Source organism: Myiozetetes cayanensis, unplaced genomic scaffold (assembly GCF_022539395.1).
Source record: "Myiozetetes cayanensis isolate MyiCay16 unplaced genomic scaffold, myiCay2020 scf5-8, whole genome shotgun sequence".
Lineage (NCBI taxonomy): Eukaryota > Metazoa > Chordata > Aves > Passeriformes > Tyrannidae > Myiozetetes > Myiozetetes cayanensis.
The window spans coordinates 63339438-63363872 of record NW_026087742.1 but is presented as its reverse complement, the minus strand read 5'-3'; the positions used below and the strand labels follow the sequence as shown (position 1 = coordinate 63363872).

Here is a 24435-nt window from a genome sequence, read left to right as displayed (position 1 = left end):
TCATGAATGTAGAAGTGCAATGAAGGTTAAAAGACTTTAAGTGACACTGTGTGCTTCAGAAGCAGAGGAAAAATCTTCCAAAAATGCAAACACTTAAGTTTAATTTTATGGTTAGACTCCAAACTGTGATCATGTTTACCTGTTGTTGGATAAGTGGAAAATTGTAAGTCCCTGTTTTGTATCACAGGACAGCTCTAACTGAATGCTCAGCAATATATTGTATCTAACAGGGACTACAGTAGGGGAGAATAGGAAACAGAGCAGGAAGAATTAAAGCAGGCTAAATAACATTCCTTTAAGCACAGCTCTCCAGCACTTTGTGCTCCATGTTGTGGTTTGAAAATGCCGTCAAGAAACTTTTTTTTCCCCATGATGCATATAAGCAAAATAATCTTGGCAAATAATCATGGCAATGTTGGGAAATGGTATTCAGGCTAAGGTGTCTAGTAAGAACATGACTCCATCTATATTGTAACTACTCAAGAAACAAACAGCTCCCTCTACCCCCCTAATGTAATTTTACATGTTCCATGTTATTTCAAGAAACAGATGCACCTTCTAGAACAATTTTACTCTTTGGAAAGTGACCATCTTGCTCAGGTAGCTAAATACCAATCATTAGATCTTCGTAAGGTAATTTTTTTTTTTGGTACTTTTTCAATGTCACTTTTTGTTTATTTGTTTTGTTTATTTTCCCTCTCAATTCAATTAAACTAGGTCCAGCCAGGTGGAATATAGACATGTGGGATGCATAGCTCCCATGTACCGCAGTCCTATTCTCTCTTGCTATGATAATAACAACCAGAAGGACTTCACCAAAGAGTTGTCAGAGATATTTTAGTTCACCTCAGTCACATACACAGCATCCAGGGGGATATTTTTTTGTTATTTTCTGCTTTGGATTTTTTTTTTTTACATTTTCCATAAAAGCTTTATGTTGTACAAATGCATTCACACATTGCCAGAGATCTCAATTGTTGAAATTGTCATTCCTTCTGTCATCTACACAGCTAGAAAAGTCAAACTTAGGTCTCATTGCTATCACACAACATATTTAAGTCTGGGTAATTAAGAGCTGTAGGGAAAACAAATTGTATAAAGAATTCTATTTTTTTCTCTGGTTTCACTCACAGGGAAAGGAGGACAGACTCTTTTTGGAAATGAGCCAGTTTTTCTGGAGTTGAGGAGAACGTTGTTGTGTATAAACCCATCAGTGAAATACAGTCCTCTATACCATCCCTGTTTTGTTTGCAGACAGGGCGCCTAATCCCATTAACTCCCCCAACTGAAAGAAAAATCATGTACATTCTTGTTCCTTTATTCATTGTAAATTCTCAGTGAAAAGAAATCAACCCTGCTAGCCTTCTAAACAAGTTTAAACAGCACAGTAAAATCCTAAATTTGCAGCGCTGGAGAGGTACGAAATCACTTGGATTCCTGAATCTACATCAGAAGATCCTGACCCCATGTATTGGGTTTGCTTGGCAAGGTTTTGGTAGTGGTGTGAGGGGACTACTGGGGTGGCTTCTGTGAGAAGCTGCCAGAAGCTTCCCCCACGTCCAACAGAGCCAATGCCAGCCAGCTTCAAGATGAATCTGCTGCTGGCCAAGGCTGAGCCCAGCAGTGACAGTGGTAGCACTTCTAGGATAACAGATGTAAGAAGGGTATAAAAAACCCCAAACCTACAGAAGAACAGCAGAGAGGACTGAGTGTATATGAGAGAAACCACTCTGCAGACACCAAGGTCGGTGGAGAAGGAGGGAGAGGAGGTGATCCAGGCATCAAAGCAGGTTTGTTGGCAGGACTTGTGACTCTGAAGGAGGGACCCATGCTGGAGCAGGGGAAGAGTGTAAGGAGTCCTCTCCTTGTGTAAGGACAAAGTAATGAGATTCAGTTTCAAAAGGAAAAGGACAGAGGGCAGGGGGTGTATTTTTAAGATTTCTCATTACCTTACTCTGATTTGATAATAAACTGATTTCCCCAAGTCAAGTCTGTCTTGCCTGTGACGGTAACATCACAGGCAAGTGATCTCTTTCTGTCCTTATCTCGACCCACAAGCCTTTCCTTATGTTTTCTCTCCCTTCCTCAGCTGAGAGGGAGAGTGACAGTGCAGCTTTGGTGGGCATCTGTCGCCCAGCCAGGGTCAGCCCACCAGTCCCTGACAGTACCATCAAATTCTTGATGCCTGCTTAGGCTACAGCTCCACAGCACCTTAAGCTGACCTAAGATGGAGTGCAGTCTCACCGACAACCAGATGTTCTCCCTCACATCCTCTTTTGTTGCTGGTTTCAGAACATAACCAGATTAAAACCATTTACAAAGAAAATTTTGGGGTTTTTTTGCCAAATCAATTTCTGAACAGATTCGTTACCAGGTCACAAGTGTTGGTTTCTCTGCCTGACAGAGGACAAGACCATGTGGCCAGAAAGCAAGACTACCCAGGCCTGGATTTAGACTATTCTCACCATTATAGTACACATATGTTTAATCTAGATTTTAAAAAGTAAATCTGGGTAATAAATACAGTCCAGCTTCAACAACATGAAGATTTGTGTCTGCTTATTTCCTCAGAGGGGAAGCTCTTAGAGTGAAAAGTAAGAAATCAGGTTCTAAAAGGATTAGTGTTTTATTTCACATCTGCATTCACGACCTTAGAACAGAACACAGCAATGCATTAATGAAAGGTGAAGATAACAGAGCTATATAAATCAAAGACATAAACATTGTACCCACATACAAAACCAACTGATTTTGAAAAGGGAGAGAACAAGTATGGGATGGCACTTAGCTACACAAAATGCAAGGTTAAATGCTAAGAGACACCTATTAATTAATCCTAATTACGGGTGTGATCTCTTAGAAGCTGGGGGACGAAAAAGCTGTGAGATCACTAACGGATTACAAAATGTGCATGAGCCACCAATTCGACACAGTTATGAAAGGCAGACACAGCAACATAAATGCAGGAGATACAGGAAAATATTAATGCCATTGTACAAGCTGCCAGTGAATTTCTTCTCCCTGTTCTTTTTTGATATTTTTTCAGTTTTGCCTATGTTCAGATAAGAACAGCACAAGGGTGAGAAGCTGGATTTCAAGCCTGGGTACTAAAGCAGTCCTCAGGTAAAATGTTACAAGGCAAACACTCAAAATGCTTTGCCGTGACAAGTCTGGCAAGCAGTATGTGATAATAAGCACCTCAGTCTGCAGTGAAAGCTGTCCTTCCTGCAGACAGGAGAGACTGTAGAAGATATGAAAGCAGTCTGGCAAAGTACTTTCCACAGTGGTAATACTGACATACCCATAGCTGGAAACCCAGTCATCATCTGTATTAAGGGATGAACAAGCTTTAAAGACAAAAAGCAGTTTGCAGTTCCATGACACCTTATTAGAGTTTAAGAGAAACTGGCTTGTCAAAAGTCAGAGACAAAAAAAAAAAACCGGAACGGGCTGTTTTTCTGCCGTAAGAGTATCTATCCATCATTCCAATTCTAGCTCCCTTGTTGCAAGGAAGATGTGAACGGTGTTAAACATTAAGGGGGTGAGAACTGGTGTTTGCATCTATCTTCCCTTGCATAACTTCAACTAGCACTCGCAGAACACTTTTGGTTTGAAAGCGACAGAGAATCCTCATGGTTGGAAGGGATCCCTGGAGATCATCCAGTCTAACCTCCCTCCCAAGACAGGGTCACCTAGAGCAGGTGACACAGGAACACATCCAGGTGCTCCAGACCTCTCATTATTTCTTTTGTCCTCCGCGGAACCCCCTCCAAAACCTCCCTGTCTCCTGTGCACTGAGGAGCCCAGATCTGGACATAACGCCCCAAATGTGCCCACCAGGTAACCAAACCCGACGGGGAACCACTCCCCCCACCCCCATTATACACAGACACGTGCGGTCACCGCCTCCAGGCCCGCAATCTCCCGTCTCCCTCCCTCCCGCCCCGCCCCGTGCCCCCCTCTCCCCGCCCCTCAGCCCCGGGCGGTCCCGGCCCACTCCCACCGACACGCCCAGGAACCGGCGCCTGGGTCCTACCTCGGCCGCAGAGCAGGCCCGGTCAATGCCTCATTAGAAATCCTCCCCGCCGCTCACCGGCGCTCCTCGCCCACCCCTCAGCCTCCTCCTCTCCCGATTGCAGCGAGATGCCGAGGCGGAACGCCTCCTCCCCCTGCGCCGTAGCCGGGTCGGCGGAGCATATTTGCCTTTCTTTCGTAGCCAGGCGCGCTGCGGGCGGCCCAGGCCGAGCGCAGGCCCCTGCGCGGCGCTGACGTGTCGGCGGAGCGGCGGCGGTGCCCGGAGCGCCATGTGAGTGAGGCAGGGAGGGAGGGAGGGACGGGGGGAGTCCGCGGGGGGCCCGCGCCCCTCACATCCCCCTCACACACCCCTCACACACCCCTAAACACCCTGCTGTCTCCACAGGTCGAAGGTCACCTTTAAAGTGACGCTCACCTCGGACCCCCGGCTGCCCTACAAAGTGTGAGTGCTGGACCGGGCCGGGGCCGCTGCGGGCGAGGGGGAGGTGAAAACACCGGGGGGGGCGGCTTCTAATGGCCATCCCGGCAGGGCATTCCGCCGGCGGGAACGGCGTTTGTGTTCCTCTGTGAGGAACGATGGGCGCTGTCCGTGGTTAACTCGCCTCTCGGGGCTGTTCCCGCTTTGCCCCGGTGCCCTGCGCGTCTTTCACAGAGTCACAGAATCACAGAGGTTGGAAAAGACCTCTGAGGTCATCGGTGTCCAGCCTATGACCGATCACCACCATGCCAACCAGGCCATGGCACTAAGATGGCCAAAGTTTCCTTAAACTCCTCCAGGGAGGGTGACTCTACCGCCTCCCTGGGCAGCCCATTCCAGTGCCTGATAGCGCTTTCCCTGAAGAAATTCCTCTCGGTGTCCAACCTGAACCTCCCCTGGCAGAGCTTGAGGCCATGTCCTCTCGTCCTGGAGAGGACTTTGCTACGAAGCGTAATCCTGCCCTTCCCGAGAGCTCCCACAGCTGCTGAAAGTCAGACATTTCCCCACTTTCTGCTAAAAATGCTTCTCTTGAAGCGTTTCATACCCACCATGGCCCTCTTCTCCACTTAAGTAGTGCTTGCACAGCTTTGGCAGGAGTACTGCCTCTGGTGAAAGCGAAGTTTGCAATTAGCAGTTCAATAGCAGATAAAGCTGCCTTGCAGTTTGTCTTGGCAGTCATGTATTTACTTGCATTGCAATTTCAGGTTAAGTGTGCCTGAAAGCACACCTTTCACAGCTGTCCTGAAGTTCGCTGCAGAAGAAGTAAGTAGAGAGCGACGGTGTTGTTTTTTTAACATTTTGAACGTTCTTGAAGCAAGCCTTTTGAATGGTAAAAAACAATGGTTAATTCAGCACGAAAAACACTGCAGTTGGTTGTGGCTTTGCTGGCCTCTTGGGGGCCTGCCAAAACTTTCAGAATCCTAAACTTAGTGATTCTTGCACAATTTACGCATCAGCAGCAGGCATTGACACACTTCCTGTTCTTCTTTGCAATTAAATTAAAACGTTTTCTATCAGTGATGTAAAAATTCGTGACAATGAAGAGAACTAAAGGATACTGCGATTGAATACTTAGTACTAAAAATTGCTTATGTAGAATATCCAGGAAATTCTTTGGAATTATTCAGGAAATTCTTACACTCTTTTCACATTCAGTTCCAGTAATCTCTGACTTTGGATGACATACAGTGCTTGATTATAGAAAATATTGAGATTAGATATGGGCTAGATTCAAAACACTGACGTTAGGGAATAAGGTGTGTATAACATGTTCTTTGGCTTCTGGATGTTAGATCTTTCACATGGAATCCTAAACCATTAGGTGTCTAAATTGCCCATGTAACATTTGAAGAGATGTATCGTGTTGTTTCAGATTCAGCATTGGAAGATTAAGGGACATTCACTGGGTGTAAACAGTAAAATCGGGTGCTCAAAAATATGATGGGCTCTCTTCATCTAATCAACAAAAGATCAACTGAGAGTCTGTTCTTGGAAATCCCCCCCTGTCTTTTTAAGAAAACTTGGGAAATCTTGGGTTATTGAAAACTTCATCTGTTGAGGCACTAGAATTGTAATAAAATAGTTAGGAGGGATAATGGACTCCATGTCATGAGTCTCCTTACACTGTTACTGTTACACCGCTATGTGACAGCTTGTGGGGGGAGCTTGTGGATTGTTTTTGTTGTGAATTTACTTGAAGAGAACATTATACAGAATATTACATGCTGTTAGAGATATTTGATCATTTAATTTGTTTTTTACTATGCTTTCTTTCCCCAGTTATTTTTATTCTGAACTAATACAACTGTGACCACACAACCCATACCCAGAGACCTAGACTGAAACATCTAATAAATGAGTATGAGGGACCTGGAACAATTGGAAGTTGGAGACTGAGTAGTCAGACATACTAAGAGGGAGGGTCCACTTTTGGTGGGAAAGATGCCATGGAACCTGATAACATTACTTACTCGTGGAACCACAATGTTAGGTGGTCATAGGGTCATCTGAGAAATGGATTTAGAGAAGAATTATTTACTTAAATATTCACATTTAGCAAACCATTATTTAATTGATGCATTTTGAGTATCCATGGGAATTTCGCTGTTTGACCTCAGGCCACTCTGGATCAGCGCTGAAGCTTTTTGCATCTCTATGAGGCCAGGCAGAATGGAGTGCTTTTTAAACAGAGAATAAAAAAGACTCTGCCCCAAGAATGAAGTTCCTTTGTGAATTTGCATTGTAAAAAACTAGATCATTTTTGTGTTATATGAATGGGGGTTTTTTGTTCCTTTAATTGTATAGCTTAACATTATCTTAGCAGTTCATTGTGACTCAGGTACCAGTTTCACAGTACCATGTATGGGACATACATGGAAAAGATCAAAATGTGGGCAAAACTGTTGATCTCCAGGCAAAGTGTATTATCCTCTTAGTGACTAAAGCTCTTAGGGCAGAGAAGATTTACATTCTGGCTATTTAGCCTTATAAGTTTCAACTGAGAAATCTTTCAGAGTCTTAAAGTTTGACCAAATCAAAACCAGAATATCCCTGGAACAGTAGAACTGTAGCTGTGATGTAGAGGAATCATCTTATATATCAAGTGTCAGTCACGGTGCTTGGTCAAAGGTTAGTTTTTCCAAGTAAAAATATCTGAATTACTTTCATTGTACAAAATGTGTTTCTTCCCTTTTTGTTTCTTGGAAATAACTGAATCACAGGACAGGGTTTTTTCTGTCATCTCTAGCACATCATATAACATGCAGTTACATGAAGTTCGTTGTACACCATTCAGGATTAGCAGAGCTAAAAGTGAAAGAAAAATGGGGACCCACGGTCATTTGTAGCAGTCTAGCCATTCCCACAATATACATTTGGTAGTGAGAAATTGGATAATGCAAAGTGAACTTTTTCCTTAGTTTTTATTTTGTTTGTCCTACAGACTATATATGAAAACCATAAATTGAAATGTAGAATATTATAAATGTTATCTTAAGTCTTTATTTATGTATAGTTCTTTACAGAATGATTACAGTTTATTGTGACAAGTGTTCTCCTTTACGATGTGTGGTCTCTATTGGGGTTTTTTCCTTCCTTTGTTAAGGCTACTTGGTACATGTCTCAGGGGTACATTTGCACAATACTTACTTAAAAAAACCTCCATTACATTTGTGAAATTATTACTAAAATAGTCATCCACTTCCATTAAATGAATTCAACTATATCTATAAATCTTAAGTAACTCTTTTCTCTTTTTTTTGTACCTGAACCAGCTAAAATTATAATTTAATATTCCCTATATATTTTCTGCCTTAGCTATGTCTCTTATGCTATTTTGTCCTACTCTTATTTTCTTTAGTTCAAAGTTCCTGCAGCAACAAGTGCCATTATAACAAATGGTAAGAATATGGTTTATATATTTTTTTAATAGTATTTGTATTGAAATTTCAGTGAAGAGGTATTGATAAAAGCAATAGTGTCTTGTATTTCACAACCTCTACAGACTGCAAACTGAATTTAATAGCGTTGTAGTATTATTTAAATTTCTTATGCATGGGATGAAGATACCACTAATTCAGTTTTGTACAAATATATAGCTTAGATTTTTCTGTACTGAAGATTTTTTGTTAGCTCCTGTGAAAAGACTATTCTTGATTGTAGGAAATAGCTGCATGAAGACCTAATGTAATACTTATATCTTGTTGGTATATTTTTTGAGCTACAAGCTTAATGTAGTGAATTGTAATATTTATTTCTGTTTCATCTTCCCCTCTTTTATTCTTTTTTTCCAGATGGTATAGGAATAAACCCTGCGCAGACAGCAGGTAATTTACTGTACATGAATCCCAGTATTATGTAGTTCAAAGTAGTTGTAGCTTAATCCTGCAAAGTAAATGTGTTTAGGACTACTGGACTCCTGCATGAAGGTATCTATACAGTAGTTCATAGTGCTTGCAGCTGTACATATTTAATTCACATCTCCAGTTGATTTGCTTTACCTCTCCTAATATCTGAAATTGCTGAGGAATTATTCAGTAGTAGTATAAGACAGTGTCTCATACCCAAAGAGCAGATAAATCTAAAACATCTAGAAGCAAAATGTTGTCATCACAGTCTTAATTTGCAAATCTAAAATTAGGCACATGGATTATTTTTTTTTAACATAGACAGTGCCATTGCCCTGACAATGCTGTGTGATGTCTTTGACAGGGAAAAAAACGCAACAAAATCAAGGCAAGATAGATCCCCAAACAAACCAACCAGAAAACAACCTACACTAAATCCAAGACCCAATTCCTACCAGTTTACAAGTAAACATATATCATTTAGATATAATCTTACATTCAACCTTATTAATTGGTATCTCAGAATAAAATATATTTATAAATAAAATATAGATATCATTTTTCCCTTCTGTTATTTTTTTCATACTTTAAAGTTCCTGTAGATTAAACAGTTATTTTAGTCTTCAAAAACTTCCCAAAATAAGATATGCAGGAATAAAATCATATTAGTCCTTGGGGATTTCGGAAGTTTTGTACTGTTCCACTATCTCCCCATCTTCCCCATGTGCTCAAGTATGACCTTCCTTCTCCCTGCGTGATTTCATGGAGCAGAGGAAATGAAAGCTGAAAAGGCTGGGCTTAGCACTTAATTCCTGTATTGATTTCAATTTTAAATCCTTGATAGTTTAGGGAATAGTATGCCATAACTTTAATAAAATCACCGTGATATTAATGATGAGAACAAACTGAGAGGCGGGGTGAACTGCCTTCAGAAGATGCAGCTGTGGCCTGTTCTAAAGTGCTGAGAGCTTTATGATGGCCCATGTAATACAGATGCTTTTCATCTACAATATTAAGATTAGTAAGCAGTTTTCTGGTTTGCTGGTGTGACAGGTTTGTGTTCAGTGGGTTTTATAGATCTTGGTCTTGGCATTTATAGAAATGGTCTTAGCAGATCTCTAAAACCAGAACGTTTTCTCATAACACATTCTTCTGAAATGATTTTCAAATACTCATTATGTTGAATATAAAGAATGGTTATCCTCCTGAGGTTGAAAAAGGGTAGCTTTGTTTTAATATACAAACAACTTGAACAGATGTCAAATATCTTAGTCTTATTTACAAGAGCACTCTACATCTCTGGAGTGGGGTGCTTGGGAGAGAAATACAGTTATTCTGTTATGACAAGTTAATGCAAAATTAAATAAGAATAGGTAGATATTGTTAAAATCTGATATTGTAGAATCACATATACTCTATTTTTTGCAGTAGCAGTATGAAGTAAAAAAAAATAAATGTTCCATATAGTAATTAAATAATGCATCACTTTTAGCAGTGTGATTTAATTTTCAAGTGTTGCATTTAATAGAAGAAAACAGCAACCTGAGTTAAGAGTCCTGAATACACACAGGAAATAGTCTAGGCATCTAAGTATTAAACACTTCTAATTTTCATATTATGTCTTCCTGATAAGACTAGCATGATTAAGAAAATGCCATAATGAATATGAAGTTCAAGGAGTTTTAGTGGCAAATAGAGACTGACTAATGTTTGGATATTTGGAGAGCCTTCCTAAAAGCAAAGTACAGTTGAAGTTCTGAAGTTAGAAGCCATTAAGTACTGAACCAAGGAGAGAATTAAAAATGAATGAATGCATGACTGACTTCAAGATAAAAAAATAATCATGGAGAAGTACAACTTCATTTTCTGGTCTTGAAATTCTTATGGCATATAAGTGAAATCAGACATTCAGGTGTGGATGTGCAAAGTTTGAAAGGCTGCACCTTGCAAGGTCTGGCATGTTTATTTAAAAGTAGAAAGTCCTTTGGAGTAAGAAAGACAAGACAAAATTCTATGGAAATATGAGAAATTTATTTCTGCTATGTTAGAGGAATTACTACAAAGATGTTAAACACTGACCTGCTATTGTTATCCTTTAAATCTGTATGTTTTTTGAGGTAACTTATTTTCTAGGTTAGTTAACACGTTCTGTTTTCTGTGTTTGTTTAGGAAACGTATTTCTAAAGCATGGGTCAGATCTCCGGCTTATTCCCAGGGATCGAGTTGGGAGTTCATAACATCTCCTGAAAGCTGTGGAATAAGTGACATTTCCTTGCAGCAGAGGTCTATTTATTTTGAAACTCCAAAATGCACCTAATGAATTGGACTTTTTTAAAGCTAGCAAAAATTACTTCCCAGGATTTGGTTTTGTTTTGGTTTGGGGTTTTTTGAAACAGAGATAAAGTTTCATTTTCTTGTTAAAATACATTAACTTATGTGCTGATTCTTCCCTGACTAGTAAAATAATGGGCTGATTTCATATTTTGTTGCTGTAAGAAAGATGGACTCCTCTGTAGGTGTTACTGACACCACGAGGGTAAACACATAGCCACCATCAATTGATATTTAAAATACTGGGTATTGTTGAGCCTACTCTGTGAAAGGGGAAATGGTGTTATGATTTTGCTACAAAGAAATTATTCCTACTGAGTGCTAAGAGGGTTTTTTTTCCCTGTACTTTTTTTCTAAATTTACTTCCATGTTTAGAGGAACAGCTTTCACCTGGTTCAAGTATTAAGCTCAAGTAGAAGGGAAATTTCAGGAGTGTATCACTCAAATAAGTAAATAACTGCCAAATGTTCCAAAGTAATTTCAAGATTTAATTGCTGAAAGTGTATTAGACAAAGGAGAAAACAGAGGTTTCCGTGTCTTAAAATATTTTATGTCATTTGATGTACTGTGAAGTAAAATGAAACACAGTTTCAAAGAATTTATGAGACCTAGTTTCCTCACATAAAGTGCCATCAGCTGAAAAGGATTGCAGTGTAATTTGTTAATTTGTAGGTACTGGTCAAATATGTCATCACATTCCTTTTTCAGTAAACTAATACTGATTCTTTCCAGAAGTCTTGTTTTTGTTACTGCCTGTTACATGGGAAACAGCGTAGAATTTACTGAAATGTTTGTGTTCAGGTTATAAATTGTCAGGTGTAAACTATCAGTCATGTATTTTGAGAAATTGTTGCTTTTCTTGAACTGGTTATCTACCCTGTGTTTTAATGTATTTGGCAAATCTTACCATATTGCATTTTTCTCTCCTACTGAGTGGAACAGAAATTGCAATGGGCAATGTAGTGCTTGGTTAAATGAGAACTGTCACAAATACAACTGTCTTGTGCAATAATTGTGCTCTAGAAAGATGTTCAGACAATGTGTCAAAAAAAACAAAGTACAAAATGCCCTTCTGAGTGGGTGTATACTGAGTATATAGAGAAAAACTCATCAGAAATCAATATTTGACTATAAACATATTCCAAATCAAGAGAAATTGTAAAATTTATTTTAATAAACAATTATATGAAACAAGTGCAAACATTGCTTCTCTCATATTCTTAATTAGATTTTGACAGTAATTAAAAAGTCTTCCCTTTAACCTTCTGATCAACATGCTGTGAGATTCATTTCAAGCCAAAAGACTATTATGCAGATTTCTACAGAATGCCACCCCTGAGGGGCAGAATACATAGTTTATGCTAATCTAACTCCACAATATAATTAGGATGAGCCAAATTAATTACTTGTAATTTTTGGCTGCAGATATCTCAACTGAATGCCTGAAAAACACCTGATACTGGAATGTAACAAACAGGAATCTTTTTTTTTCGTGTCTGAAGGTGCAGTATAGTTTTTGAAAGGTCATCCTGGTTAAATGCATTTTGAACATAAGATGTTACAATATTTATGTAATTTAGGGTTATATGAAAATGATTTCAATTGCTGGCTAACATTTCTTAACACTGTTACTTAGCTCATAACACAGCATAAAGTATTTGACATACTGCATTGCAAGTCTGCTTATGTAACATGCTAAGGATTTGTTCATTTGGAAAAATAACTGATCTTTTTAGTACTCTGTTCTATTGTGACACCTTTGTCACAATATGGTTTCCTAACTCTGAATGTGGCTTCTCTGTTTGGTAAAGAGACTTGATTCAAGTGCTAAAACATATATAGCAGATATTTGCAAGTTGATTTGACCTATGCAAGTTCATTTTGTTAAATCGTGTTTGACATGGTTGTATAGGAAACTTTAAGTTAACCAGACTTTGTAGGGCTTGGGAGTTGTTAGAAGATTGTGTAAAGTGCTGTACTTTCAGACTTGGTTGTCTAGCCATACTTTATGGCAAACTTTGGAAATCAGCTCTACCTGGAGCTTGTATTGTCTGGCTCTGGTTATAACTTGACTGGTGTTAAAAGCAGGACTTGCACTGTTTGTGATTCACTTCGTCACGCCTTTGCTGAAGTCAGCTTGCGGGGTATTTTTTTCTGTGTTCAACATTTGTAAAAGGATGACTGGTTTATGTTAAAGATATTCTGTGAAGAAAAATTTTGGCAGAGGGATAAATGTGGAAAGTCCCACCAAAAGTTTCGAAGAATTGTAATTGTTCTTTTGGTTTATATTATCTTAGAAGTTTTATTTTGATAGAATTTGAAGATATCATGGAAATTTTTCAGGGAGGGAAGCACAATGATCTGATCAAATATGATCAAGCACTGCAGAAGTTAGGAAATGGCCCTGATAATAGTTCTATTAGTGATATGGCTTTCTTCCTTGTGTTCTTGTCACAAAATCCAACTTTATTCTGTGTTTGAGATGAAAAGGCCATTTTCCTTTCTTGTTGCTACTTAATAATGATCCTAAAAATTGTTGACAGCAGGTCGCAAAAGCTGAGGATTTTTATTCTTCATGTTTAGTTTGGTGGTGAAAACCCAGCTCCTGCTGCTGCTCCAGTGATACAAGGAGCAGTGAGAGCAGAGAAGGAGCTGTGCCAACTGGGACTGCACAATTTGGGTTCTGAGAGTGCTGCGGCACAGCAGTCCTTTGTATTGCAGTGTGCAGGTGGCCTTCAAACAGAGCATTTTAATGGGGCAGTGGAAAAGACTAAATCCTGTAGTCATCCCAGCTGTGAATACTGTTTCAGTGATTCTAGCAGGAGTTCAAAGCTCCAGCTGGGTAAAATTCAGCCTGTGCAATACAGTGTTGAAAGTTAAATACAGTATAGTCAATGGCACATATTAGTAGTGAGATGGAAGGCAAATACCGGGGAGTATTCACAAAGGCAAGAGTGATCTTTTTTATGCTAAGCTCTGCAGGCTGCTCCTGAAGTTAACAGAAGTGAGAGTCTGCCAGAGAGATTCCAGGGACCTAAATGAATCTTCTGTTCTGAATCTCTCTGTGGCAAAGCCTTTATCTCTTTACTGACTAGAGAGCCATTGAGGAATTAGTCTGCAGGGGCCAATGTTAACCCTTGTGAATACCTTCCCACTTACTTCCCCCTCCCTTTAGTATTATATGTTATGTACCTTACTTGCCATTGTTTCAGCTTGACACATGATATAAAGCTCCCAGGGGCTTGTTCAAAATTAGAAGAACCTTTTTGCATGAAAACAAAACTGCTTTTTGATGTAACATAACTAATTGAATGCAATTTTTTTTCCTTTTACAGTAGGTTCAGCACCCTTGGTGGTAATGTGAAGAAGACTTGTAGTTCTTTACAGAAAGCTTTGCCAGGTTAAAATTAGTTCTGTTTACAAACAAAGAAGAAAAAACAAGAGATTCTGTTACTTCATCTTTTCAGAGTATAGATTTGGTCTCCTTTATCTTTCTGAAGTGTTTAAGTGTTCCTGGAAAGCGGATTTTAAAGGGTTTGGAATGCATACAAATAGCCACTAATAGAAGGACCAGGTGCAGGTGTTCCTGTTTACTACTACGAAGAAAATCCTGAGGCCGTCGGTGGGAGTTATCAGTGTCTTTCACTGCTGAGAAATATCAGAGGTGGTATGTAAGAACTATACCAACAACCTTAGGGCTTTTTATCATTTTAATAGAGAAAATCATGCTTTGAACAATAGATATTTGTCCTACAATCAGGTTCTGTTTACAGACCTTGAAAGTATTCATCTGATGGGAGTGAGATCACTGTCCACAGTGATCTGTCCCTTTCACTGCTCATGAGATTTGACAAGAACTAAGTCTGGAACAGTCTGGCCATTAAAAAAGGTTCTGGATTTGTCGCTATGGAATTCTGTCTCTAAGATGAAGTGCAGCATCTTTATCTTCAGAAGACTTGACTGTGACAAAAAATTCGTTGCTCTCTGATGAAAACTTGTTGGGTTGGGTTGGAAGGGACCCTAAAGGTCATTTAATTTCAACTCCCCTGCCATAGGCAGGAACACCTTCCACTAACCACGCTGCTATCAGCCATTTTGTAAATTACATTTTTTATGTTTACCTTGAAAACAAAAAGACAGTGTCAGATGTAGCTAATCAGCTAATGTTTATTGCAGTAGCTTTGGAAACCACATTCTCTTCGCATGGGCAGCGGAGGGAATACATAACAGTGCTACTGTAATAAAATTCTGTCAGAGGATTCATGTTGCTTGAAAAAGGAACATCTTAAAATTCATTTTTACATTGACATTTCCAGTTAGCAGTAGAGATTTAGCAGTAGAAACCCATTAATTTGTGACAGGGTTCCATTGCTGGGGCTCTTGAATAGTACGCAAATAATTCTGGCTAACAGTACCAGTAGCCAGGCATCTTTACCACCATCACAATAGTGAAAGTTTGTGCAAGCATTCAGTGTCAGTGTTTCATTTACATTTGTCATCCTGTGGCCGTGGAAATTTAAGGTGGAGATCTTCCATTGATTTTCAGCCTCTAGGGTCAGGGATTGCTGAAAATTTATCTAAACATCTGCAAATGACAGGAAAGCAGTTTTAACCACGTGAATTTTGTGAATTGGCCTGTGACTTTTAAATTTCTTCTGTCCTACTGACTTGCCAGAGGAACTTAATAATTTCAGAAAATTTTGCAGCCATGGAAATTGTTAAGGGGGGGATAAAAAAAAAATCTAGAGAATCTTTAAAATGAGAGCAGCTGGGTACTACAGGGACTGATGAAACCTGATATTCCATTTTGTTCTTTGAAAATTTTCATTGGTGACCACTGCGCTGTAGTTATTCTATTGCCCTGATTCCAGGCACTTCTAGTTACAAACTGAAGAGGCAACTCATCTCCAGGCATCTCTCAAGAAACATTCAGCTACTTTCAGTTCTGACCATTCAGGACAACCATCGTTTATCAATTATACTTCTATTGGAGACCTCATGTCTTTTGGCATCAGAGTAGTGTAGGCTATTTTATCTCTAAATGATTAAGTAGTTTACACTGGGAAAGTCCTTGCACCCTAAGGAAACATAGCAAATACATAAAGTATCCCTTACTCTAAAAAAAGTTAAAGTTATCAGGTATTTTTTAACTCTCTGAAATAAAATTAAAATCAAACCTGTAACTTCACCATTTTATCTGGAAAGTGGCAGCTGTCAAAGTATGTGTTCTCTTTTCATACTGTACCTTAAATGCAAATTTTATTTTCAGTTTGAACAGTGAGATCACCTGGAAAATGAAGTCAATTAAATTGCTGCTGTGATATGATTGTGTTGAATAATGACCTCAAATGAGAATGGCAAGGAAAAGCTGTAACGGCCTCTAGTGTTCATCACAAAATTAAGATGTTTGGAAAGATGTTTTAACTCAGGGTCTGTCTGGTTAGTGGAAATGATTTTAATGAAACTCTTGACAGCTTTTGTCTGAAGATTTGACATTTGATGACGTATAATGCATAATAAATATTCCTGCTTATTATTGCTCAAATATTAACTTTAGTAATGCTTCCTTGGTGTAAGTGAGGGATATTACTGCATAATAAATCTTATCTTCTGCATTGTATTGCAATTCATGCTTCAGTGTAAAAGCTAAAGGAAGGCAAATAATTACTTTCATTATCTAGTGATGGTGGAATGAAACATCAATTTTGTCTAATAAAGAGAGAACAGTGAACTGTGAGGTGGCAAATAAGTAGTTATGGTATCAATAATATGTATGATCATCTACTTAAGTTCATGTGAACTTTTAGTATGAAATAATTAAATATTGTTATAAGAATGAGGAAGATTTGCTACTGAAATGCATTGATCCTGCTGCTTTTTGGATGCCAAGAAGAGTGTCTTGTCTTGTCTTCTTCCCTTCCCAGTGTATGTGTAGGACAACTAATGGGACCAATGCCTTTAGGTGCCTGTTTCTAGGGAGTATAGGAGAAGCCTTGTCAGCAAGTTTAGGCTGAGTGAACTGCTAGCAGAGGCAAGATGATTCCAGTCAGGAAGGCTTTTACAGAAAACAAGTATGAATCAGCATAGATGAGGAAGATGATGCTTCCTGTTCCCTGCAGATCATGGGTTTTATTAGCTTCCTAGCTACCCACAGTATTGCTGATCATAAACACGAGAGCTTAAGAATCTGTTTGACACTAAGCTAAAAATCCCCTGAAGATTCTCCTTTAGTTAAACTCCTTCAGAGGTATTCAGGCAATAAATGAGTTTGAAATCTCATAAACAGCTCTGTCAATTCAATTAATTTCTTGCATCATAAATTTAAAGATGTTAATCTTTCTTCACTAAGGTGATTTTTTTCACTTAGGTAATGCTGCTATTTTCACACTTTTATCACAGAATCACAGAATATTCTGAGTTGGAAGGATCATCAAGTCCAACTCCTGCACAGGACAGACCCAAGAATCACACCACGTGCCTGAGAACATTGCCCAAACACTTCTTGAACTCTGTCAGGCTTGGTTCTGTGACCACTTCCCTGAGGAGCCAGTTTGAGTGCTAAATATTTATTTTTTTTTTAATTCAAGTTCTCTTCTTATCTACTTTTTTATAATTTTGTTTTGCCTTTGTTTTAATCCAATTCAGATTGTCTGTCATTAGGTTGAGCATTGTTCCATCACAGCTCTTCAAATGCCACTTTCCCTTCTTTTCCTGAGACCTTTCCACAGCCCCAATTTCTGTTACTTAATGTAGCACAATTAAAGTAGTCCACATTGCTGGCTTGTTCTGAATTCCTGAACAACCCTCCTGCCTGTTCTGCTTTCTTAATCCCCACTCTAGCTGATACCCTAGCTATATTTTTTTTTCCTCTTCCTGGCTCTAGGGTTAATTTGGTGTGTGAGAAGGTGCTAGAATATTAATGTATGTAGCTGAAAAAGTCTCCTCTCACCAAATACAGGTTCACCCAAAAAAAAAATAAAATAAATCTGGCATGCAGAAGACAGATTCCAGTGTTCTGGAAACATACAACTCTGGACAACTCAAACATGAAATTAGTTTTGACCTTTTCCTTTAATGCTTGCTGTTTTCTTTTTTTTTAATTATTTTCCAAATTGCTTTGGTAGAACTAAGTTTGTGGGGTAGGAAAGTAGTTGGAGGTGGAAGAGCTTCCCCTCGTGTACCTGGCAAATAGCTTAACCCAAAGTGAGCTTTCTATCCCATTGCAGGATGGTTTAGTGCTTGTTTTCTTGAGAATACTATCGTTTCAGGTCATTGATTACCCACTGCTAATCTTACACCAGAGGTTTGGGAGGTGTATTCTTCTAAACACTGGTTCTTTTCACATCTTTAATGAACTGTATTTTTCTGAAAGATAGATATATATTCAGCTACATCTGTTTACTGCTTATAAAAGTCCAAGGACAAACACTGTTGTTGAGCTGAATGAGCTTTGAATCAGACATTTATATGGTATAGGCAAGAGTGCTGCAGATAGTTGACAGGGAGACAACTCTTCTGGCCAGAGCACCAACACTCAGGTCATTCCAAGAATTTTCTATTTCTTCTATCATGCTCTTTAATTACTTTGAGCAAGCCATAAACTGCTTTTGTGCCTTACTTTTCCTCTGTTATCTTCTTTTTGTTCTTTGTTTTTAACTTTTTGGTCTGGTTATCTTCCCTTTTTTCTCTTTCACTTTTTTTTCTCTTCTTGAATAGTTCTTAAAGCATACTTCAATCCCATTATCCTACAAATCCACCATACACTATTATTTCCTTCATAACTACAGTAGCTGATAATCAGTAGGGCCAACACTCACACAGAGTGATGAAAAAGACAATAAACAGAGCATAAGAAACTGTTTCAGGCATTCTAAAATAATCCTAGCTGCAGCAAGAGACTATAAAAATTGTATTTTACTCAATTTAAGTAACATAGGATTTGTATGTTAATGGAGGCTATGGAAAAAAAGCCCTTCTCAAGAACTGAAGGGCATCTCTTGGGGAGCTGCACAGAACTGTCTTCTTCCAAGGAGGGAAGGAACCTCACATGAATGTTATTGATTGTAAATGGGACATGGGCTGGGTAAAATGAGCTGACCTAAGAAAAAGAAGGAGAAAACACAGTGGAGTTCATCATCCAAATGTGTGCATATCTTGAAATAGGATACTGGTATCTCTGAACATGTGTACAGGAGCTCCTGACATTCTTGGTACTGTGCCCCCACCCCCATACACTGCCTTTCCTCCTGCTAAGGAGCATCTCCGTCTACTCAGAATCTGGCAGATTGGCACCACCCCACCTCAAATACAGTGCCAGTCTGCCTTCCCTTCAGAACTGAGGAAGCTAATACAGGGTTTGCATTGTTGGAGGGTACAGCCCATGCATTTCATCCAGAATGTGCCTTGCAGGGGTGCACAAATTGCTGGATTCTTACTATGCTTGATCTTGCCACTTTGCAGCACACTTAAACTATTGTTAAACAAAACACTTTGCAAAGCTCTGTGGTTTGTTGAATAGCATCATTCCTGTTATTAGTGGATTGTGGAAAGCAACTTGTGACAGTATTAACTTTCAGCTTTGTGGCTGACTGGCTCAAACTGAGAGTGACTGATTTATTGCAGAAACTCTATAGCAAATAAAACTGTCTGCCACTAAGAAATGCTAACTTAACGGTTTAATCCAATTTACAGGCAAATGAATTGATACAAAGTCTCCTCTTTAGTTACGGTTGCTTTCCATCCACAGGACTTGGAGTACCTGCCCTTGTCTCATGCATAAACCAATGTGCATGAGGTGGAATAAGAGAAGGAAGACATTAGAGCTGGTTCTTTTCCAAGTCTGTTCCTTTCATCTCTAACATTCCCAATGCAGGTCCCTTCTGCACATGGCAGAGGAAGGACTGTAAACTGTAAAACTTACTCCCTACCCACAAGAGAATATGTGCTTCCCAGAAAAGGGGGTAAATATAATATAAGGACTCTCTGACTCCAAAAAAATGATAACACTAGAAGAGCTTTGTTTTTCTTTCTTGTCCTGTTTCCTTCAAGGGCTGAACTGAGCTACAGCCAGGAACTTTTGTTCTAGAAATGAGAGCTAGATTACTTTGGCAAAATGGCTATTGCCAGCAGTGGAAACCTCAGGAAGTTTTATATTGGGAGTTATAATTGCAGAAGGTAGGTAATGACATTAAGTAGGAGAACCTGCAATGCTGGAACCATAGATATATGTTATACACAGGTGAGAAAACAAGCAGAACAGTATATGAATGAACTTATATATTTCCTTACTGGTGTAGTATGTACATCAGTGAACAAGACTACAATAATAATGAGTTTCTAATTCCTTCATGAGCACTTCCTTTGGGCTCATATGTTTTTACTGTAAGATTTGTGAGCAGACTTGGTTTTTTCAACAGAAAAAGCACAAAGCTGATGAAATGGATAGACTTTTTTCTTAAAATCTCAGGGATGGGGAAAGGGGGAGGGGATGGGAATAAAATCACCCCACAGAATGAAAAGCTTCAAATAACAAAAACTGCTGTGTTTGCATTCCTGTGTGTGGAGGCATGACGTGTTATTGAAAGATGGAAAGACCTTATTTTATTTCTCTGAAAATACTAGGATTTATTTATACATATCTGTGACTCCAGAAGGGGATAAAAGTGTATTTGCTATGCTCCTAAGAAAAAGCAAGGCAGAAGAATTTAATTAATCAAACTTTGTTGCTTTATTAAGGCTGCTTTCTGAGTACAGTTTTTCATGTAGCAGAGGGCAGGTGATAGTTTAAATTAATGCTTCATAGTGTAGCTTTCTGTGAAGGAAAGTGCCTTAAATGGCTACGAACTCAGTATACCTTTGCTGCTTCATTTATCTCTTATAAAACATAAATTGTGCATTTTGGCACTATGTAAAATGCCAGTTCTAAGCAAGACAGCCATAACAAGAAGAACAAAATGTGTATATTTAAGGACCAGGCAAAACTTTCTGATACAGTATTATTGGTTAGAGCTGCCTGGGAAGTTTGATTTTGATCTAAAAATTCAGAATAAATTCCTGTTTAGAGAAATTAATTCTTGAAGTCCTTAGAAGCACAGGGTTTGCAACAGACTCTTGCTGGCAGAAACATTAAACGTTGAAAAGAATTTTCTTAAAACTATGGAGGGAACTCTCTGCCTGCACCCATGGCAACAAGGTGGCATAGTTGTGTGGCAAAGACCTCGTTTTGTGTGTCTGCTTTGTGAGATAAGCCAACTTGTCTTACGTTTGTTAGGTTATATGATACATTCATGCAGGCCATAAGACCTCCCTGCTACCCTTCCCTTCTGAGAAACTGCCTTAGTCAAATCAATCCCTCCTAGAAGGATGGTGGAAAGACAAAACTAGAGAAAGCAAGAAAAAGAGCAAGTCTTCTGTTTGTGCTGGGACATCATCCAGGATGGCAAATGTTTAGGATGAAGAATAGGAGTAAGGAATAGGAATGATTCTTGTTTGCCTGCTGTACTATAGTGGATCAGGTCTTGCTTTCCAGACAGCTCAGTGGTATTCTGAGTTAGACAATTGTCTGCCCCATCCCTCTACTCTCAGAGAAGGTTTTTACTTTTTTCTGGGACAGGCCTGCCATCGCAGTTTCTCAGCTCTTGCTTCTCTGACTTCTTTTGAGTCAGATCATTTATGATGTGGAAAATTTAAATATGGCTGCCTGTAAAAGCAAAAAGTGGACATGTTGATGCTGGAGATATCTGTCCACTGCAGTTCAGAATGTGGAAGTAAGAAGCAGATTCTTTCCCATGTTCCTGAATAAATGCTCAAACCAACATAATTGCTGAAGATGCAGAAGGTACCTACCTATCTGTAATCAGTCCTTACCATTATAAGCAACTGTTATAAATGTTTTGTTTGTTAATTAAGTGCTATCCTGAGACTGGAATAGAGTATGTTTCTGTCAGAACTCCCATTAAATTTAAAGATGACTTTCAGTAATCTGAATCCCTTGCCCATGCGTTATATGAAAGAGGATATGCAAGAGAGATGATTTCCCTTCCTGTAAGGACTATTTCATGACTGTGAGCAGAAAACTGTTGCATAGGCAGTCATACTTTTGGCATTCCCTACTTCCATTTTACTGTGTTAATCTCAACTATATATATATAACTCTCTATATATTTTGACTACATGCAGGTGAAATGTCTTGTGTGTATGCAGTGGAGGTGATAGGATCTTCCAGACAGAAAGTATGTTTTGAAAATAAACTCTTCAAGATGAAACCTTAAAACCTTCTTCTGGTCCTTAAAGTTTCACAAAAGTTTGCTTGAGGCTCAGCTTTCACCAGTACAGCTTTGTCTGTCCTGTGTTTCTGTGCAGTCTGATGCACATCTGCTCTTGTCCATCATTAAAGAAGGAGTTGTTCAGTCCCTGTGACATGTGTGGAAGGATGTACCTTGCATGTCTCTTGGGAGCTAGTTTTTTTGGACTGTTTTTTTGAAGTATGGTTCCTGCCCCATAGACTTTTTTGCCTTACTCTGACAATCAGTTTCTTCACAGAATGGAATTTTATTTGTGATTTAGGGTTGCATGCATTACAAAACCTGTTGGGACCCTGAGGCACTGCCAGGCCTGCCCAAAGCCCAGGACCTCCTGTCAGACCCCCAGGGCCATCAGTCCCTGCCTCAGTGATGTTGCAGTAGGTCTGGTCTCCAGCCCCCCACAGCCTTGCCTGGCTGTGGCCATCACTGCACAGGATTGAACATGATCCACATTGAAAGTGACTGACAATTCTGTAAAATATTATTGAAAAAAAATCATACTTAAATTGCTCTACCCTTCTATAAAGTCCTATTGACTTGACCTAAGTCTTAGTCTGGCCGCATATTTGTAATTTAAGTTATTAAGAGTAAGGGATTTAAATTAATACATCTTTCTAATGCATAACTACAGTAATTCCTACTGTTACACAGTGTATTGTTTTCATTGTAACCATTGATTCAATTGATGTCATGGTGAATATCTAGTCTGTGCAGAAAGTACAATTAATTATGAATCCACATTCAACTAAATTTGTTATACTGGGCATATTTTTTTAATTAGTTTTTAAAATATTTGGTATATTTTCCTTTTAGTTATTTTATTATTTAGTTTTTCAGTGTCTCTAATATTTTTGAAATGTGCAATACAGTAACAGGGGACAAAGAAAATTTCCATTTAGTTTTGGGGTCTGAAGACCTCATAACCTTCCACAACAAAGTAACTGGCATGGTAGATGAGGAGACAGCAGTGGATACTGTCTACCTCAATTTCAGAAAGGCTTTCTACATTGTTCTATGTGAGATCCTAATAGAGAAGTTGATGGAATATGGTCTGGATGAGCCCTTGGGCTAAAAACTGGCTAAATGACCAGGTCCAAAGGGTGGTGATCAGTGACATGAAGTCTAGTTGAAGACCAGTGACTAAGGCTGTTCCCCAGGATGGGATGGAGCATACCCTCAACCAGGTTGCAGACAACACCAGACTGGGAGGAGTGGCTGATACACCAGAGAGTTGTGCTGCCATTGAGAGAGTCCTCAACAGACTGGAGAAATGGGTTGACAGGAACCTTCTGAAGTTCAACAATGAGAAGTGCAAAGATTTTTGGAGAAGAAAGAGTACAGACAGTCTCACACACACTCATATTTTGATCCAGAACACCAGCAGAGCAGTCCAGACCAGTTACTCTATTCTTACACATAGCTTATACAAGGGCTGTAATTTCTAGAACACAGAGCTGATCATGCACAACACTGTGTATTTCCTCCAGTGACCTAATTGTATGACTAGGGAGAAAATAAAGAATCATTGTCATGTTTTGGTCTGTTCTTCATGTTATGGCCTGGAGCTAGGAGACCATTGCTAGTTAGTAACTGTGTCATAGTCACACGAGGGAGCAGAGTTCTCATGCTTTCTGCAGTCTGTTTTGATGTACTGCTTCTAAGATGGAAGATGTTTCTTGTTCATTGTAGTTAAATATGATTCATCACACCATTGGGTTTTGCACTGCACACTGACTGCTTGGCAATAAACTAGGAAAATAACATCATACTTCTAATATCCTGGTTCAATTTGCTTTGGAAAGAAGGCCTATTTAATCACAACACTAAATTCAGCCACATACCTACATTTTCTTTTTGCAGGAGCAGCACTATGACCACCTGATGTATTTCTACAATCAGGAAATAAAAAGGAATGCAAATCTGGCTAGAGGAAAAATGCAGGTTAGAAGTCAAAACACATTAAGATAAATTTTCCCTTCTTTCTTTTAGTAGCTCTAATGCTTCAAATCATAACTGCAATTCCCAACAATATGCTCCCCTAACAATTTCTTTCCCTCTGCTGGAGTCCAAGGTCTAGAAAAGTGTAATGGATTTATTTCTATGTCACTCAGAGCAGGGAGTCCTGTATGTCCTGTGGCATGGAGTACCTCCTTCCAAGAACCCACCTCCAGCCATATTTCCAGTTATGTCTTTTTCCATACCACTCTTCCATGGTTCTCATATGTCCCCTCCATTTCTGCACATCCCAGAACCCAATGCCCTTTATTCATCATGTTTGCATGGAGGCACCATATGTTCCTCCTACAGTTGCAGTTTTAGCTCAGGACAGGTTCCTGACAGCAGTTTCAGAGCTGGTTAGAAGTGACTATGACCAGCCCAGGGCTCTTCTTGGCCATCTGCTACAAAGGTCCCCCTGCGCATACTGCTGCCAAAATCTTCCCAT

The 24435-nt window shown here is 39.2% G+C and overlaps 1 protein-coding gene across 1 annotated transcript; it reads left to right on the top strand.

Annotated features, from left to right (window-relative positions):
- The first annotated feature begins 4143 nt into the window (after positions 1-4143).
- UFM1 (ubiquitin fold modifier 1) lies at positions 4144-11890 on the top strand. The gene is made up of 6 exons (XM_050331665.1): positions 4144-4306; positions 4421-4477; positions 5218-5275; positions 7872-7911; positions 8305-8337; positions 10528-11890. Coding segments are annotated over exons 1-6 (258 nt in total). The 5' UTR covers positions 4144-4304; the 3' UTR covers positions 10596-11890.
- Positions 11891-24435: the final 12545 nt, after the last annotated feature.

Coding starts and splice junctions, on each gene's coding strand:
- UFM1 (XM_050331665.1), top strand. Junction 7,912..8,304: donor AAGTGCCATTATAACAAATG/GTAAGAATATGG, acceptor CTTTTTTTCCAG/ATGGTATAGGAATAAACCCT. Junction 8,338..10,527: donor AAACCCTGCGCAGACAGCAG/GTAATTTACTGT, acceptor GTGTTTGTTTAG/GAAACGTATTTCTAAAGCAT.